Source organism: Sminthopsis crassicaudata, chromosome 5 (assembly GCF_048593235.1).
Source record: "Sminthopsis crassicaudata isolate SCR6 chromosome 5, ASM4859323v1, whole genome shotgun sequence".
NCBI classification, from domain to species: Eukaryota; Metazoa; Chordata; class Mammalia; order Dasyuromorphia; family Dasyuridae; genus Sminthopsis; species Sminthopsis crassicaudata.
The window spans coordinates 186,855,638-186,873,205 of NC_133621.1; the positions used below are offsets into that span (position 1 = coordinate 186,855,638).

The 17,568-nt window shown below is 37.2% G+C and overlaps 1 protein-coding gene across 1 annotated transcript in view; it reads right to left on the minus strand.

Moving 5' to 3' along the window:
* VWF (von Willebrand factor) overlaps positions 1 to 17,568 on the minus strand; it is a 203,412-nt gene that overhangs the window by 96,541 nt on the left and 89,303 nt on the right. The window contains exons 18-19 of the mRNA XM_074269040.1: positions 13,832 to 13,992; positions 3,301 to 3,404 (exon numbers count right to left, since the gene is read on the minus strand). Coding sequence (XP_074125141.1) covers positions 3,301 to 3,404; positions 13,832 to 13,992 — 265 coding nt within the window. The remainder of the gene's footprint in view (positions 1 to 3,300; positions 3,405 to 13,831; positions 13,993 to 17,568) is intronic.

Genomic DNA, 17,568 nt, shown 5'->3' on the forward strand with positions numbered 1-17,568 from the left:
CCTTTTTTCTCCAGAGCTAATACCTTTTCTACTCCATCTTAAAGTGATGTGTAAATTATTATTCCAGCAGAGTATAAGCTTTTTTAATACGGAGATAGTCATTTTTTATATTTGTGTTCATATTTCTAGCACAGTGACTTGTACTAAGTTGCACAGTGCACAGAGAATTGGGCCTGATGGCAGGAAGATCTGGCCTCAGATATTAGCTATGTAACTGGGCAAGTTATTTAATTTCTTTCAGTCTCAGTTTCTTCATCAGTGAAAGGAATAATAATAGCACCTTTCTGGGTTATTATGAGGATAAAATTTAGATAATATTTGTAAAGTGCATTGTGAGCAAAAGTGTTATATAAATGCTACCTAATATTAAATGAGTATATGATTATTTAGTTAATTAATTATTTAATTAAATGTTCTTTTATTATAAGAATTGATGGACAAAGAAACCGATTGTTACTTTCTTTGAGTTATATGCCAGACATTTCTCTGATTTCTTCTCTGCTCTCTCAGGCAGCCCTCAGGAAAAATAAAGATTCTAATCTGTAGCTTATAATAAATACTTTGTATAGATGATTTCATCTGTTTTCTTAACATGGCATATAGTCAAGAGAGAGGCAGAAGTCAAAGGGCTGCTGAAGAAGAAACTGAGGCATTCCATAGGGAAGATTTGTGCAAGATCAGGAAGGTGAGAAAATTGTAACAGTCCAAACTCTCCGTCCCATTATAGGCAAAGGGCCCTACAAGGATCTGGAAGCATGACAGTGCCAAAGCAAGGGGTTGGAGTAGCTCCCAGTGCAAGGTGGCAAAACATTGCTGTCAGGTAAAGGGCCTTTAAGAAACAAATCCTCATTTTTCTGGTAATATAAACACTTCCCTTTGTATCATATCCTCTCTTATTTCAACCATCAGTATGTTTCCTACTTGGCCCCTCCATTTGATTCCTCTTTATAACCCAGCTGCTTTCTCACATCATAATTTGGAGGATAGCCTCACATCTTTTGCTCAGATTCTGTAATTTGTTCCTAATAATCAGGGCTTGTGAGCCTTCTCATCCATCAGTGAGTGAGGATTTACTTAACTATTATTTATTACTATTACTTAAAAGGCTCAATCACAGCCTTGCTGGAATAGGTTCTACAAGCCTACATTCTTCTCCAGACACTTAACTAATTGAGTGTTACTGGACAAGTCAATTAACTTCTTCATCTGGAGAAGTTTCTCCTCTGTACCTCAGTTTCCTCATCTGTACAATAAGATGGTTGAATGTGATGGCCTCTAAGGTCCCTTGCAGCTCTATCATGCAGGCCCTGAGTATGGTATCAATAGCTTTAAAACCAAAATGATTAAAGAAATTTCTCCCAGCCTACTCTAGCCCTGTAAATTTAACGAATATCAGAAAGGCTTCAAGCCTAGAAAAAAAAAAGAAAACAAAAGCTTCAAATTGGAGTCCCAGCCCTCTCTGGGCCATCTCCCCATTGATGCTTAACACACTCCAGAAGCTGACAATGAAATGTATACAACTGGAGATGAGAGAAACTTCAGGGAAGAAAGAGTGATAGCTCTCCTAAGGAATTATTCAATGTCCCTTTCTTGAGCCCAAAGCTCTCCAGAGGGAAGGCCTTTCATCATGTACTTATGGAATGGAAGGTTAAGGAGAATAGTGAAAGGGACAAAGGACTGGAAGTCAGAACACCTGGCTTCTATTCCCAGTTTGGTCATAAACTTGACGGTTCATTGTTGAGAAAATCATTTAACTTGCCTTGACCTCTATATCCCTGCAGACATCATAACTCTTAGGACAATGCTCAAGAGATCAAGCATGCAAGAACCCTGATGACAATGACTCTTCAATACTTCAAGGATATATAACTTCATCACCTATCATTCCTGCATCAATGATGCAGAAATATCCACCCTTGAGCAGAGAATCTTGTCACCAAAAATCTTTATCTTCCAAAATCTCTCCCTCGAGTGATGGGTCTCTCTAAGCTTATGTCAGTGAACAGGAATTGCACCAAGGCCAAAAAGACCTCAGGCCTTTGCAGACTGGAAAGACCTAGTAGAGTTTATGCTTCTCCGGCATAGATTTAGATTACCTCTAGGATTACCTCCACATCACAATAATAGATATTTAGGCCAGATGCCTTTTGATGTCCTTCCAAACCTGGGATAAAGAAGGCCCTGAATGTGCACAGCCCCAACTGTTTGCTTGGAGGATGCAAATCCTTCATATGGAGGATGCTAGGGAGTTTTCATCTGGGAGAATCAGGATCATGTATAAGAAAGTACACTGGGAAGACTGGGGAGCAGGTGTAGACATTCTGAAGATGGTTCTGGTTGGCTAAACATGTGGAAGAGAGGAAGCTCATTGATTGGCGGTGGATACATCCAAAAGTTGAATGCTTCAGCTACTTTTTCTTTGGCTTCCTTTGCTCTTGGGGACACCCAGTGAAGGAAGGGAGTCTCTGATCACGACCTTGGGAGTTTAGATAGATAGGAAGAGAGACTCACAGAAATCTGGACATCAGAATCCAGGCCAAAGGCTGTGGTCAACCCAGTCATCAATATTCCCATGGAGCAATGGAATAATCTTTAAGTTGATATTTGGGAATCTAGCCCAACAGCAGCTAAAACAAGAACTCCTCCAATAAAGACACTAGCTTTGGATAGATATTTGAAAAGATCAAACAAAGTGTGTGTGAATTGAACTGTTTTATGCTGACTCCCCAAAGATGGAGGGGAAAGGGATCTAGGAAAGAGTGTGTCTTTGAGTTATTAGGGGAATTTTTTAAAAAATTATTATAATGCCTTTGAAGCAAATATTTTTTGGAAAAATTAATTTAAACTTGTATTAACTTAAGTTTTTAAATGGAATTGGGATATAGTCATTGGCCCTCCTAACAATGGGAGTGAACACAGCTGATAAGATCTTAAGGCAAAAGCAGTAGAGACAGCCCAACACCTCAGTGTACTGCTCTGGAATCCTGAGGAGTGATTTAACAGGACTGGCTCTAAGAGAAAGGGCCAGAGCACACTGCTGCATTAAGTTTCTATGACATTTAGAGGCGAATCTCTAACCCTCAAGAATCTCTTTCCATTTGAAATGATGAATCTGAGTCATAAGGAGGGGAAAGGGTGTGCCTAAATTCCCACAATATGAAGGTTAGAAGTCCCTGCTTATCCCGACTGCCCTTCTTTTAAATGGTCATCTTGATGTCTCCCATTTCTTCTCTCCCTCACACATTTTCATTTCCTAAAGCCCTTTTCTCCTGTCTCCATTATTCCCACACTACACCTTACCAAGTGTTACAGTCAATCTTCACCGATTCTCCCGGAGCATATTCTTTGCCCTTGTGGAAGCAGGGACATCTTTCTAGGGCAACACATTTGTTTCCATGACGAACCTAAAAGAGAGAATCCAAAGACTTTATGAGTGACAGTGACTCACCTGAAACCTCATATATATTCTGAGCCATAAGTTTCTCCATTCAGAGTATCTTGTACCCTAAGAATCAGAGCTCAACCCTAGGAAAGATGGGGTAAATGAACAAAAGGGTTTAGAATAAGTGGCTAATTCTCTGGGGAATCTGTGCTAGAGAATGGAATCCCCCCCCAACACTCACATACACATGCACCTCCCTATTCACATATATACATAACTCAGAGTCAATAGAGTTAATTTTTTTAATTAATTGATTTTTTCTGGTTATACATGTATATTAACTTTTATATAGACATTTCTTTATGAATCATGTTGGGAGAGAAAAATCAGAACAAAAAGGAAAAACCAAGAGAGAAAACAAAAAAACAAAAAAAGTGAACATAGCTTGTGAGGATTTATATTCAACCCTCATAGAAAGGGTTCTTTTTCTGGATACAAAGGGCATTTTTTATCTAGTTTAGTGGGATTGTCTTGCATCACTGAACTGCTGGAAAGAACCAAGTCTTTCATAGCTTATCATTGTACAATCTAGCTATTACTGCATGCAATGTATTTCTGGTTCTACTTGTTTTGTTTAGCATCAGTTCATGTAAATCTTTCCAGGCCTTTCTAAAATCAGCTTGTTCATAATATTTTATAAAACAATAATATTCAATTACCTTCATATACCATAATTTATTCAGCTATTCCCTAATTGATAGGCATCCACTCAGTTTCCAATTCTTTGACACCACCAAAAGAGCTGCTACAAACATTTTTGCATATGTGGATCCTTTTAATAGGGTTAGTTCTTTTCTCTTTTTTAAAGAAACTTAATAGCTTTATTTCTTATTTTTTAAATAATTTTAACACACATTGCTTTATGAATCATGTTGGGAGAGAAAAATCAGAACAAAAGAGAAAAACTATGGGAGAAATTAAAAAAAAATAAGTGACCCTAGCATGTGTTGATTTACATTCAGTGTCCTTAATTTTTCTGGATGCAGATGGCATTTTCTGTCCAAAATCTATTGGGATTACTTTGGATCATTGAGCTACTGAGAAGAACCAAGTCTTTCATAGTTGATCATCGTACATTCCTGTTTTTATTGTGTAAAATGTATTTCTGGTTCTGCTTGTTTCCCTCAGCATCAGCTCATGTAAATCTTTCCAAACCTTCCTAAAATCAGCTTGTTCATCATTTTTATAGAACAATAATATTCTGTTACCTTCATATTCCATAAGTTATTCATCCATTCCAATATGGTTACTTCTTAGTTTTTAACCCCCCAAAAAATTCAAGTCTGCACTAGGACAGATCACAAAACCAAAGACTAGACTCATAGCTTCTTAGAATGTCACTAAAGGTCTTCACCTGGAGCTTGAAATATCACTTTAGAACCAAGTGGTGGGGAGGGGACTATTGTTCAGGTTCAGATTGAACTTTTTGTTACAAATGTGACATCTCGGGCCAGAGAAATGACTTTACTTGCCCAAGTCAAAATTAGTCTATATTCCATGTATCCTGATTCCTAGTTTCCTAGATTCTTTTCCTGCCAATAAAAGCACTATGTAAATGTTCTACTATGATTATTATTATCATTAACATCATATTTAGTTAAACCACACTGCCTCAGTTTCCTGGGAATCCATTTAGGTTCTGAGGCTGGCTCCCTCCCCCTCAAGTGCAGAACTAATGGTCATCTTTCATCCTGGATCATCATTAGTCTTTTCACTTTTCACATGTAAACAGTTCAGTCAAGCATCTAAAGATGTAGGCTACTACTTGCATTTCATTGTGACAGAAATTGTCACCCTACAGTATGGGGACATGTTCTAAAATATGGATTCTTTAATAACAAAAAATTTGCATTTATAAGCTTACAAAGATCACAATGAGCTGTGCTTAAAGATGAATAAACTGAAGCTGTGAACTTGGGTGACTAGAAGGATGAAAATGTCCTTGACAGAAATAAAAATAAGCACTCCTTCATCTGTACTCTCCCACTTAGACCTCCAGCTGCCACCTTGGGGCCACATGGATTGGTAGGAGACCATCCCTAGTCACCCATCTTACTATTATACGCAATACGCATATTCTTCCCCTTACTTGTCTGTTGTTCATCTATTCCAGTAGGGTTAGTTCTTAGTTCTTAACCCAAAAAAATTCAAGTCTGCACTAGGACAGATCACAAAAACAAAGACTAGACTCATAGCCTCTTAGAATGTCACTGGAGCTCTTCACATGGAGCCCCTATTACCCCATCACTACCCCTATTCATACCTCCATACACACACCTCTCTTGCTTCTGGAAAGGAAACTTCATTTAATTGTTTTAAGGCTCCACTGTGATTTCCTCCTTCCCTATTCATCACTCTATATTTTTTGTTTCCCCATTAAAAGAAGTTCCTTAGAGGCTAGGGACTGTCTTTCTTTTTTATTGTTATCCCTGGGGCTTTGTACTGTACCTGTCATATTGTAAGACTTTAATAAATATTGTGTTTTTCATTAATTCATTAGTTAATTAAATTTTTGAAGAAAGATGATGATTTTTGTTCGGGGCACACCAAGCTTGTGATGATTCCTGAATATCTATTTGTGAATGTCTAATATATAGTTAGTGATGAATGACTGGTGCTCAAGAGAAAAAGTGGGGTTAAATTATGAATTATAGATGATTCCACTTCTCAAGAATATTTGTCTTTTAAAAGAGTATAGTTATTAACCTAAATGAATGTCCTACTGGCACGGTTTCTGTCAGTTTGGTGAAATAGGAACTTCAGAAAATGGGGGAATTTTTTTTAAGTATAATGGGGTCTTGGCTAAGGGGAGTCCCATTCTCAGAGTGCCAAACCATGTGGCAGGAGTCTGGATTAAAAAGGCATAGCCACTTAAAATGGAAGTTCCATTTCTTGAATCAAAGTATGCACACATAATCTGTTTCCATTCCCTTCAGCACATCTATAAGAGAGACTTTTCAACTGACCACTGAATCAAAAGGCATCACCAGGACAAGGAATGAATCTATGTTTGATAGTTCTGGGAAGACCTGAATAATCAATGTGAATGTAAGCTGAGCTAAGAATCCCCAGAGATTTATAAAGGCTACTTTAGTGCTCCTTAAATCATAATCTTAGGATACTATGTAATCTGCTTGCATGCAAAGCAAGGTCTAACAGGGTGCCCGTGTTTACTCTCTGGATGAAAAGCAATCTAGTGGCCATTCCATACTCCAAATAACTGGGCATAGATGAGGAAGAAAAAGAACAGAATAAAAGAGAAGGTGATAGGAAAAAAGAAATCTAAGCAAAAGGAGAAGTTTCCAGAGATACAAAAAATATTAGCAGCATCAGTAGTAAAGACTAGAAGGAAAGTGATTGTGGAATGAAGAAAGAAGTTGTGATATATTAATACAATGAAATATTGAACAATAAAGACAAGAATTAAAAGAATTTTGGAAATGTTTGAATGAACTGATGTAGAATGACCAAATAATGTAAAAGAAAACAAAATGACCAAACCAAACTTTGGAGAGTGAAGCAGGATCTCCGCTTCCTGGTAGAGAGAAGGTGGACATTTTTTCAGATATAACTAGGGTTGGTTTGTTTTACATCTATACTATTCATCATAAGGAAAGGCTTCAGTTCGAGGAGGAAGGAGTTACTAGATGGTTGTAGAGATGCAAAAAAAAAGCATCAATAAGATATTAATAATAAATAAAATATTCTCATTTTTTAAAAATAAATAGATAGCAAAGAAGAAATGTAAAGGAAAAGAGGACGATATAGTTAAAAGATCATTATTTGCTTTTTGGAAAGGGGAAAGATAATGAGTTCTCAAACATTGAAATGCCTACGAAACATCCCATCTGAGATGGGTGATTGGGAATTCAGGTCTGGAACTCAGGAGAGAGATTGAAAGAAATAATGAAGTTAAAAAGACAGGTGGTTTGGGGGGAATTATATAAGTTTAGTTTGAAAAATGTTGAGTTTGAGTTATCTGAAGGACCACCACTTCAAAATGTCTAATGAGTATCTGGAGACAGGAAATTGCAAGTCAGGGGAAAAGTTAAGGCTGGACAAATAGACCTGAGAATCATCTGCATAGAAATGATCATTGAAGCCATGGGAATTAGTGAGATTTACCAAGTGAAATAATATCATTGGAAAAAAGACAAGATATAGTAAAAGAAACTGGGGAGTGATTAGACAGTAGAAGAAGCAAGAGAGAAGAGAGTGATTAACAATGTCAAAGGTCAAGAAGGATGGGGATTGAGAAAAGGCCATTAAATCTAGCAATTAGAAGGTAATTGGTGACATTGGAGAAAGCAATTTCAGATGAATGATGAGATTAGAAGCCAGACTGAATAAGAGGAGAGCAAATAGAAGTATTTAGTTTTTTACCTTTATCAAAGATTTAATCAAGAAGAGATAGCAAGTACTCAGATTAAGAAAATGATTCAAGTCTATTCCAAAGGACTCATGATGGAAAATGCTATCTACCTCCAGAAAGAGAATTGATAAACTCTGAGTACAACTTGAAGCATACATTTTTTTTTCACTTTCCTTATTTTTCTTGCTTCTTTTTTGCTTTTCTTCCAACATGACTAATATGGAAATATGTTTTGCAAGACTTCACAACCGTAATTTGTATCATATTGCTAGCTTTCTCAGTGGGTACAAGAAGGCAAGAGGGAAAGAGAGAATTTGGAACTCAAAATTTTTCAAATGAATGTTAAAAACAAGAGAAAGAAATTTTTAAAAAAGAAGTAGCTGGGATGATTGGAACAAGTGAAGGACAGGGAAACAAGCATGGGCAGGAAAGAAACCAGCAAATAGGAAGAAATTAAAGATTAGAGAGTGGGATGTTAGAGAAGGCAGTCTGGAACTAGTTCGGGACTATTGAAATAATTTTTTAAAGAGCCATTAACACAGATCATCAGTAATAAGTATTCATCTTTGATAAAAAAAAAAAAAAAAAAAAAAAATACTGGCCAAACTGGCCAAATATCATGCATTTAACAACTAAAATTAGAATTAAATCCTTAGTTTTAGTATCATCTTTGTGAACTATATTGTACAAACATATATGTCACTTAACCTCTCTACCCAAAATTAAAAATAATAAAAATGAAAATGAAAAAGAAGGGAGCTGGACTGAGTTATTTTCAAGATCCCTTGCAGCGTTGAACCTTGTGCTAGCAATAACTAACTTAGCCAGCTGTACTCTGTCCCCACCCTGTGGCTGAAACAGGCAATAGTTAGTTGGATGGCAAAGAAAAGATTGGCTCAGGAGATTGCTAAAAGAGCATTTTTAAAGGACCTTCTCTTTAGGACCTCTTTTAAAGAACCTGTGGGGACACAAAAACAAAAATTAAAATAGTCCTTGTCCTCAAATAGCTTATATTCTTCAGGGAAAAAATAGCACAGAATATGTGGGGGGAAAAAACACAAATTGGCATTGCAAAGGGATTTGTGGCTGCTCAGTTGTTTTCAGTCATATCCAGTTCTTCATTGGATTCAATCTTTGTGGATTTTCTTGGCAAAGACACTGGAGCAATTTGCCATTTCCTTCTCCAGCTCATTTTACAGAGGGGAAACTGAGGCAAACAGAGGATCTCATTTGCCCAGAGTCACACAACTAGTTCAAGAAGCACCCTAGAGGACAAAATTCTGATAACACAAAAGATCCCAGAGAAAGAGAAAATGGAAAGCTATCATTTTGTATGTACAGGGAACATGGTAAACAGCTTTCGTAAAGGCAAATGAACAGCAGATAAAGGCAAAAGCAGGTGAATAAGCAGCAACACAAAAGATCATCACAGATATAAAGAGATAATGTCAGTCATTCTAAATCTTACTTAAAGCCAAAGCTGGCATGGAGGATGATAAAAAGTAGTTTTTGTTGCTGGTTTGGCTTGGGATTTTGCTCTAATGAAGGGACATAAAGCACTAAAAGATGATTCAAAGAAGATGGAATTATTCACTTCACTAACTTATATTTTTTTTTTCACTAAAGAAAAAACAATCTTAGAAAATAGGTCAGAAATGGTTATCAGAGATATAAGCCAAGATAGATGAGGAAACAGCAAGAGAGCTGCCTTCAATGAGATTGAGAATCAATAGATTCACTAGGTCTCAAGATAAACCTTAGGATGCAAGATGCATGTGGTTACTGAACCATTGTTGTTAACCTTGGAAAAAATCATGGAGAATAAAAGAAATGCCACGAGACAAGGGACAGGGAGATATCTCAATTTTTCAAAAAGAGAAATAAGGTATGATTTGTCCTGTGGGACAAGATATTTGGGGTAATAAATGCAAGGCTCAAGAAAAAGTGATAGTGGGGGACTGAATGCTGATACAATTGGGAAGAAGTGATATCGATCAGCCTCCAAAGCTGAAAAATCCAATTAAAATTTGGGGAGCCAAAAATGTGAGAATACACAAGCATAGACTATTTACCTAAACTCTCCCAATTTTTTTTAATTCTAGAGGTTTTCATGTCCCATTCCTGACTGGTATTAATGTTCAGTCAGAACTAAAAAATAGTCTCAGACAGAATATCAGCTGGGCCCAAATTGGAGGTTTCCATTGTAACCACAATTTCAGCTGAGAACACGTGACCTATACTATAACCAGTGTATCATTTGTGCTTAAAGAATTACTCTGCCTATATTACTCTGATTAATTCAATCAAAGCAAATTGGCCATTAGCCTTGTTTCCTAATGATGTGAACCAAACAATAATTCAATCTGTAATAACATGGGCACCAGCTAAGTACATTATAATTACCTGTTGTTGGGGTACAAATCTCCCAGTTATCTGACAGGAAGTCAGCTCTTTCCTCTGAATCCATGCCAAATATAAGAAATCACCAATATTATGCCTTTATTTTATTCTTTTAGACTGGACATCCATTCAGGATTTGAGATAATAAAATCATCATTGTGGTTATTAATATTTAATTATATTTATTCTCATTTGTCTCCATCAAAATTAAAAAGCCCAACAACAATCTCATAGAAATTCATTCCAAAGGAACCAGGATTCTTGCTTCCTATTCCTGGCATTTATCCAATATCCTAAATGATGCTTAAAAATTTCTTTCCTCTCTCCAAGCCTCATTTCCCTTCTCACAGGGAAAGAACTGTATTTTCTAGGGATTATGTGAGAAGAAATAAAGCTACATTTATTAAGGATTCTGAGCCCTTAAGGCAAGATGCTAAAGATGGAAAGAAACTCCTTACCACACTAGCCTCCGCTCCATTTTTCAGCTTCTTTCACAAACCTGAGGTCTTTCGTCTGGATTGTAGACTACAAACACCTTGAGAACAGGGAATGTTTTGAATTCTTTGTCTTTACTAGGCAACATCTAGCTTCAATTAAAATCTGTCAGATTTAATTTAAGTGCCATCCACTCTAAATAATTGCCTTATGCTAAAGCATTAGAAACAAGGTTTTCTTGGGGCACTGTAGGTGGGGGGTTAAATTCTATAAACATCAATATGGCCCCTGAATTATTTCCATTAAGTTTTCAGAGGCCTGGTAGGGAACTATAATTCAGAGGAGAATTGGCAAGAAATAATCCCTAGTGACTCTCCTGGCAAGTTCAGAAAGATTTGAAGGTGGGAGGCATGAAATATATAACTCTCTGCAAGCCCTAAATTTTATCCTTCCTATCAAAACTTACTTTACAAAATTCTAGCCACAAATAACTGAATATCCAGAAATTATTAATAAGCCAACATTGTTAGCTGGGGTTCTCTCTTTCAAATCTCCAGGCATGTATCCCTTACTTCTATGTTCTAAACATACAATATCAGTGACATCATATAGGAGAGAAAAATTCAGGAAAATTGATCATAAGCTATTTGAGAACAAGAATATATTTCCTATTTATCTTTTTATATTCTCAGCACCTAGTTGTCATGCTTTCTGCATAAACAGTGTCAATAGCCTACTTAGTGTTGAGGGAAATTTAAAAAAATTTAGATAAGATATAGTACAAGACCTGTATCTTTTCAAAGTTTACCTAGGAAGGGGATGAGACAAAAACACTGATAACCAGAATAAGCAATTTTACATAAGTGAGAAATATGCAAAGTAAAATGTTGTCCTGAGGGGAAAGTTACTACTGATAAGACAGGGGTAAGGATGAGCCAAACTTCTAGAAGAAAGTAGATTCTAATTTTTAAAAACTAAGAAAGAATCTAAGAAGTGAAGAAAGAGTAAGAACATTCAAACATAAGAAAAAGTCTAAACAAAAGCAGAGAAGCCAGAAGAGTCAAACCATATTGTTAAACAAAAAATATTCCACTTTAGTATCCGGAGTTGTACCACAAAAAAATGCAGGGAGTGGATAACTATAAGGTAAGGCTGGAAAGAGTGCTGTCCAATCATGAAAAGTCTTGAATACCCAGTAAGAAAGTGTAAAATTCACTTAATAAGCAATAGGAAGCCTCTCAAACTTTTTGAACAGAGAAACACCTTGAATTGATTTGTAATTAAGATTAATCTGGCAATAACATGAAAGATGGAAGAGCAACTTGGTGACACAGTAGTAAGTGTCCAGACTGAAGTCAGAAGACTCATTTTCCTGAGTTCAAATCCAGTCACACACTATCTGTGTGATCTTGGGCAAGGCACTTAATTCTGTTTGCCTCAGTTTCCTCATCTGTAAAAGGAACAAAGGAGGAAAATGGCAAACCACTCTAGTATCTTTCCAAAAATACCTCAAATGAGGTCACAGTTAGACATGGCTGAAAAACAAATGAAAAATAGGAAAGACAGAGGGGAAGAGGTATAAAGTAAAGACAATAAGATTGGTAAGGATGCTTTTGCATTAATCCAGGAAGTAGAAATTTGGACTTATATTAAGGTGGAAGACAAGAGAAGAAAGGAATAAGAGAGAGGTGGAGATAAGATTTAGTGAGAAGGAAAATTTGACAAGACTTGGTAAATGAGTAAATATAAGAGGTAAAGAAAAAGGAAAGATGGCACCAGTTTTCCCACTTGGTATAAAAAGTGAAAGGTTGTCACCAACAAGCATTGTGAAGTCAGGATAGGGACCTGGTTTAGAGGGAAAGAAAGTAAGCACAACTTTGAAAATCTTGAGGCATTCTGAAGTTTAGGGTGCTGGTGATATTTTAGTGGTAGCTGGCAATATGATTCTGGGGCTCAGAAGAGATTTTAGAGCCATAGAGAATAGGGGAGGATCTGCATAGGGGTGTAAAACCAGGAGAGTGAAGGAGATTTCCAAGGGAGAGAACACAGAGTGGGGAAAGGGGCTAATGATGTAATTATCTTAATAAATTCCCTATTTAGTATTTAAGAAGAAAATGTAGAAATAAAGAACAGACTACTACTGGGTTTATATCCCAAAGAAATACTAAAGAAGGGAAAGGGACCTGTGTGTGCCAAAATGTTTGTGGCAGCCCTTTTTGTAGTGGCTAGAAACTGGAAAATGAATGGATGCCCATCAATTGGAGAATGGTTGGGTAAATTATGGTATATGAATGTTGTGGAAAATTATTCCTCTGTAAGAAATGACCAGCAGGAGGAATACAGAGAGGCTTAGAGAGACTTACATGAACTGATGCTGAGTGAAATGAGCAGAACCAGGAGATCATTATACACTTCAACAAACAATACTGTATGAAGATGTATTCTGATGGAAATGGATATCTTCAACATAGAGAAGAGCTAATTGAGTTCTAATTGATCAGTGATGGACAGAATCAGCTACACCCAGAAAAGAACACTGTGAAATGAGTGTAAACAGTAAAAACATTTTTGTTTTTCTTCCCAGGTTATTTTAACCTTCTGAATCCAATTTTCCCTGTGCAACAAGAGAAGTGTTTGGTTCTGCACACATACATTGTATCTAGGATATACTATAACGTATTTAATATGTATAAGACTGCTTGCCATCTAGGAGAGGGGATGGAGGGAGGGAAGGGAAAAGTCGGAACAGAAGTGAGTGGAAGGGATAATGTTGTAAAAAAAAAATACCCATGCATATGTTTTGACAGTAAAAAGTTATAATAAAAAAAAAGACAAGACAAATAAAAAAAATCTAAAAAAAAAGAAATAAAGAACAAACAGTGAAAGATAGGTTAGAGATAGGAGGAAAAGCATGAGAGTAGGCTTTCTCTGAAGTCTGAATATCTAGTAGGAAGAAGCAATCAACATCTCACAGGCTTTTAAAAAAAATTATTTTGCCTTTCATTATTTATTTTACAGAATCTTGAAATATTATATTTGGAAGGGACCTGAGGGATAATCTCAGATTTCACCATATCCTTAAATTCCAATTGTTTGTCCTTATCAAGAAGATTAGGTGGAAAGAATAAAGAGACACATCAAGTCCACTCCTTTTCCTAGCCACAAATAAAATTCCGTCTTACCATTTCTGGAGGACAGAAGCAGCCAGAGACACAACCATGACTAACACACTCCAAATCATAGTTCTGACAGGTCTTTGCGCATTCAATCCCTTTAGCTTGAGGATTGTCAACAGGACACACAAATTTGACCATGGGGGGCCGGCAACTTAGGCTCCTTTTGACTTGGAAACAAAAAAAAAATATCAGAATTGCAATTAGTTTGGGTTTATCTGCAACTGCTGGAACAATCCAACTAAGGGACTAGACTGGAAGATTTCTAGGGTTTCCTCCATTGTTCTGTGATTCTGCAACTTAGTGACTCTCACAGATACCCATTAAGCCCTGCACCATAAAGAATGTATAAGAAGGTTCTGGCTAGGGTAGAACTTTACCTCAGTACCAGGCTGATCTTACTTCTGTCAGACTAATCAGGGCCACCTGATTAGTTCAGTTCAGATGATCTTTTGTTTCTGGGTTTTTACAATGTCCTTTCTGGACATTAGATTTAGGTATTGTCCACATATCCATGACTTCTACCTCAGGTTTTAGATCTTGTGTTTTGTTTTTGGTTTTTTTTGTTTTTTGTTTTTTAATATTTTCCTTTTTTCCAGTTGTCCAAGTTATCTCATTCCTTGCTCTTGACTAGAGAGGACATGTTTAATCTGGAGAGTTTAAGTTTAGTAATATATACAGCAATCAGCTGCCATCATCACTTATTCTTTCATACTCTATTCCCAAAAAGTCTAAGACTTTGTTGATACTATGTACTGATATTTCTTTCTTCCTGCAATGGGCTCCTAATGTGTGGCCTATTTTTCTCCCTTTCAACTTCCTGATTTTCTCTGGCCTAAATATTGACCTAGGGAAGACCATACTACTACCATCCCCAACTGCAGTATGACAGAGTATGACCTACTTATCAGAATTATTTAACTTAAAGATTGTCTTGAGTCTTGGGGTTAATTAAGTCTTCTCATCTCTGTGTTTTGTCTCAGTTTCTGTATCTCTGACTATATGTCTATCCTCCTCTCATTCCCCTTTTTCTTTCTTTACCTGATCTTCCCTTCCTTCCTCCATCCTCATCTCTTTTCCATGGGTTTAACTACTATATCTATGCATGTGATTCCCAGTTTATTCTAAAGGATTCTGATGGTCCAATCCCCTCATTTTATAAATGAGGAAACCAGGGTCCAGAGTGGTTTTGCCTACCATTACTTGAGGAGGAGGGACAGAACCAGAATTTGAATTAAGATCTATGTAAGTTCCACATTTGTTGTTGTTTGTTATTTAGTTTTTTCAGTCATGTTTGACTCTCAGTGGCCTCATTAGGATTTCTTGGAAAAGATACTGAAATGGTTTCCCATTTCCATCTCTAGTTCATTTTACAGATGAGGAAACTGAGGCAAGCAGGGTTAAGTGACTTGTCCAGAGTCACACAACTAGTAAATGTCTGAGGCCAGATTTGAATTCAGAAAGATGAGTCTGAATCCAGACTGGGCACTCTCTCCACTGTATCACCTAGCTTCCTACTGACTGTTGCCATCTCAGATTCCAAAACAAAGCTCATTATCTTTCACCAAAATTCACCTATCTCCTATACTCACATTTCTAATAAGGATCCCCCCCACCTTTCCAGTCACTCAGGGTCTCAACCTTAAAGTCTCAGAGACATCTTCAATTCTTCCCTCTCCCTCTCTTCCCATATCCAGCCAATTGCCAAATTGTGTCAGTTCTACACTTACAACATCTCTATATCCAATCAGTAAGTCAAAAAGTATTTAAGTGCTAAATCATGCCAGATATACAACTATAGGTCAGGTCTTTATCACCTCCAACCCATATTTTTGGAATAATCTAAATGTCTCCCCATTTGAATTCTCTCCCCTCTCCAATCTGTCTTTCACCTAGATTTCAAATTGATATTTCTAAAGCACAAGTCTGACTATGAATCTCTCTCTCTCTCTCTCTCTCTCTCTCTCTCTCTCTCTCTCTCTCTCTCTCTCTCTGTCTCTCTGTCTCTCTCTCTCTGTCTCTCTCTCTGTGTGTGTGTCTCTCTCTCTGTCTCTCTCTCTCTGTTTCTCTCTCTCTCTGTCTCTCTCTCTTTCTCTCTCTCTCTCTCTCTCTCTCTCTCTGTCTCTCTCTCTCCTCTCTCTCTCTCTCAGTCTCTCTCTGTCCTCTCTCTCTCTCTCTCTCTCTCTCTCTCTCTCTCTCTCTCTCTCTCTCTCTCTCTCTCCTCTCTCTCTCTTCTCTCTCTCTCTCTCTCTCTCTCTCTCTCTCTCTCTCTCTCTCTCTCTCTCTCTCTCTCTCTGTTTCTCTCTCTGTCTCTCTCTCTCTCTCTCTCTCTCTCTCTCTCTCTCTCTCTCTCTCTCTCTCTCTCTCTCTCTCTCTCTCTCTCTCTCTCCCCCAATTGCCTCATTCAGCTTCTTTGCATGGCTAATTTCAAAATCTTTCAAAATCTGGAACAAACCTACCTTTTTCAGATTCATTATACATCTTTCCCCTTTACAGGCTCAATTATTCAGCCAAACTTGACCATTTACTATTCCTCAGGCATTTCATCTCCTCTCTCTATGCCTTTGCCTAAACTGTCCATCATAGTTAGTTTGAAGTCCTTCTTCATCTCTCCACCACTTAGAATTCCTCTATGCTTGGAAGGGGCAGCTAAGAGGTACAATGGAAAGAACATAAGGTCTGGAGTCAGAACACCTCATCTTTCTGAGTTCAAATATGACCTTAGACATTTGCTAACCCTGAGTAAGTCAATTAATTCTGTTTGTCTTAGTTTCTTCACCTGTAAAAATGAGTTAAGGAAATGGCAAACTACCTTAGTATCAAAAAAAAAAAAAAAAACCCAAATGGGATCATGAAGAGGTAGATACGAATGAAAAAGTGACAACAACAATATCATTCCAAAACTCAGCTCAAATCCTTCTGGCTGCTAATAACCCTCTCCAGCTGCTTAGAGGCATCAGGAGTCTTAGTGGATCGAGTGATGTACCCAGAATCAGGAAGACTTGAGTTCAAATCCATCTTCAGACACTTATCCAGCATTGTAGCCCTAGGTAGGTCACCTACTCTCTGTTTTTTCAACTATTAAATAGGAATAATAACCTACTATGCAGAATTGTTGTAAAAATCAAGAGAGGTAATATCTTTTAAGCACTTAGCATATTGCTTGGTGCATAGTAAGCACTACATAATATTTCCTCTTCCCTTCTAGGTATCACTACCTCCTCTCCCTGAAATTAGAATGGATTCACTTTATATGTTTCTGGTTTCTTCTCTGCATCCCCTGGCTAGAAGGGCAGGAATTGTTTTTGTTTTTTTTTTAATCTTTGTATCCCCAGGTGCCTGTTGGTTTATCGACCGATTGATTGACTATCTACTTCCCAAAGTTGATGTAAAGAAAACTCTTGTGAACCATGAAATGCTTTATAGATGCTTCAGTACTTGAATAGATCCATGATTTTATGGAGTAGGCTTACTGTAATAGGCACAAGATCCCAAGGCACACATGTTTTCTCACTTAAGGCAGTGTTCTTGCCCATGCTCTCATCAGTCCTCTATAGAAAATCTACCCAATGCACTGAAAAGGTTTTTTAAGGTTTTCTAATATTCTGGGGATACCAGTTTATAACTTGGACTGTCCATCTGCCATCTTTCATTTTCACTTCATGACTGGCTCACTTTCTTTTCCAGGATTAGGTTTCCTGGATAATATTTTTGCAACTTCTCGAGCACATCATCATTAGTAATAA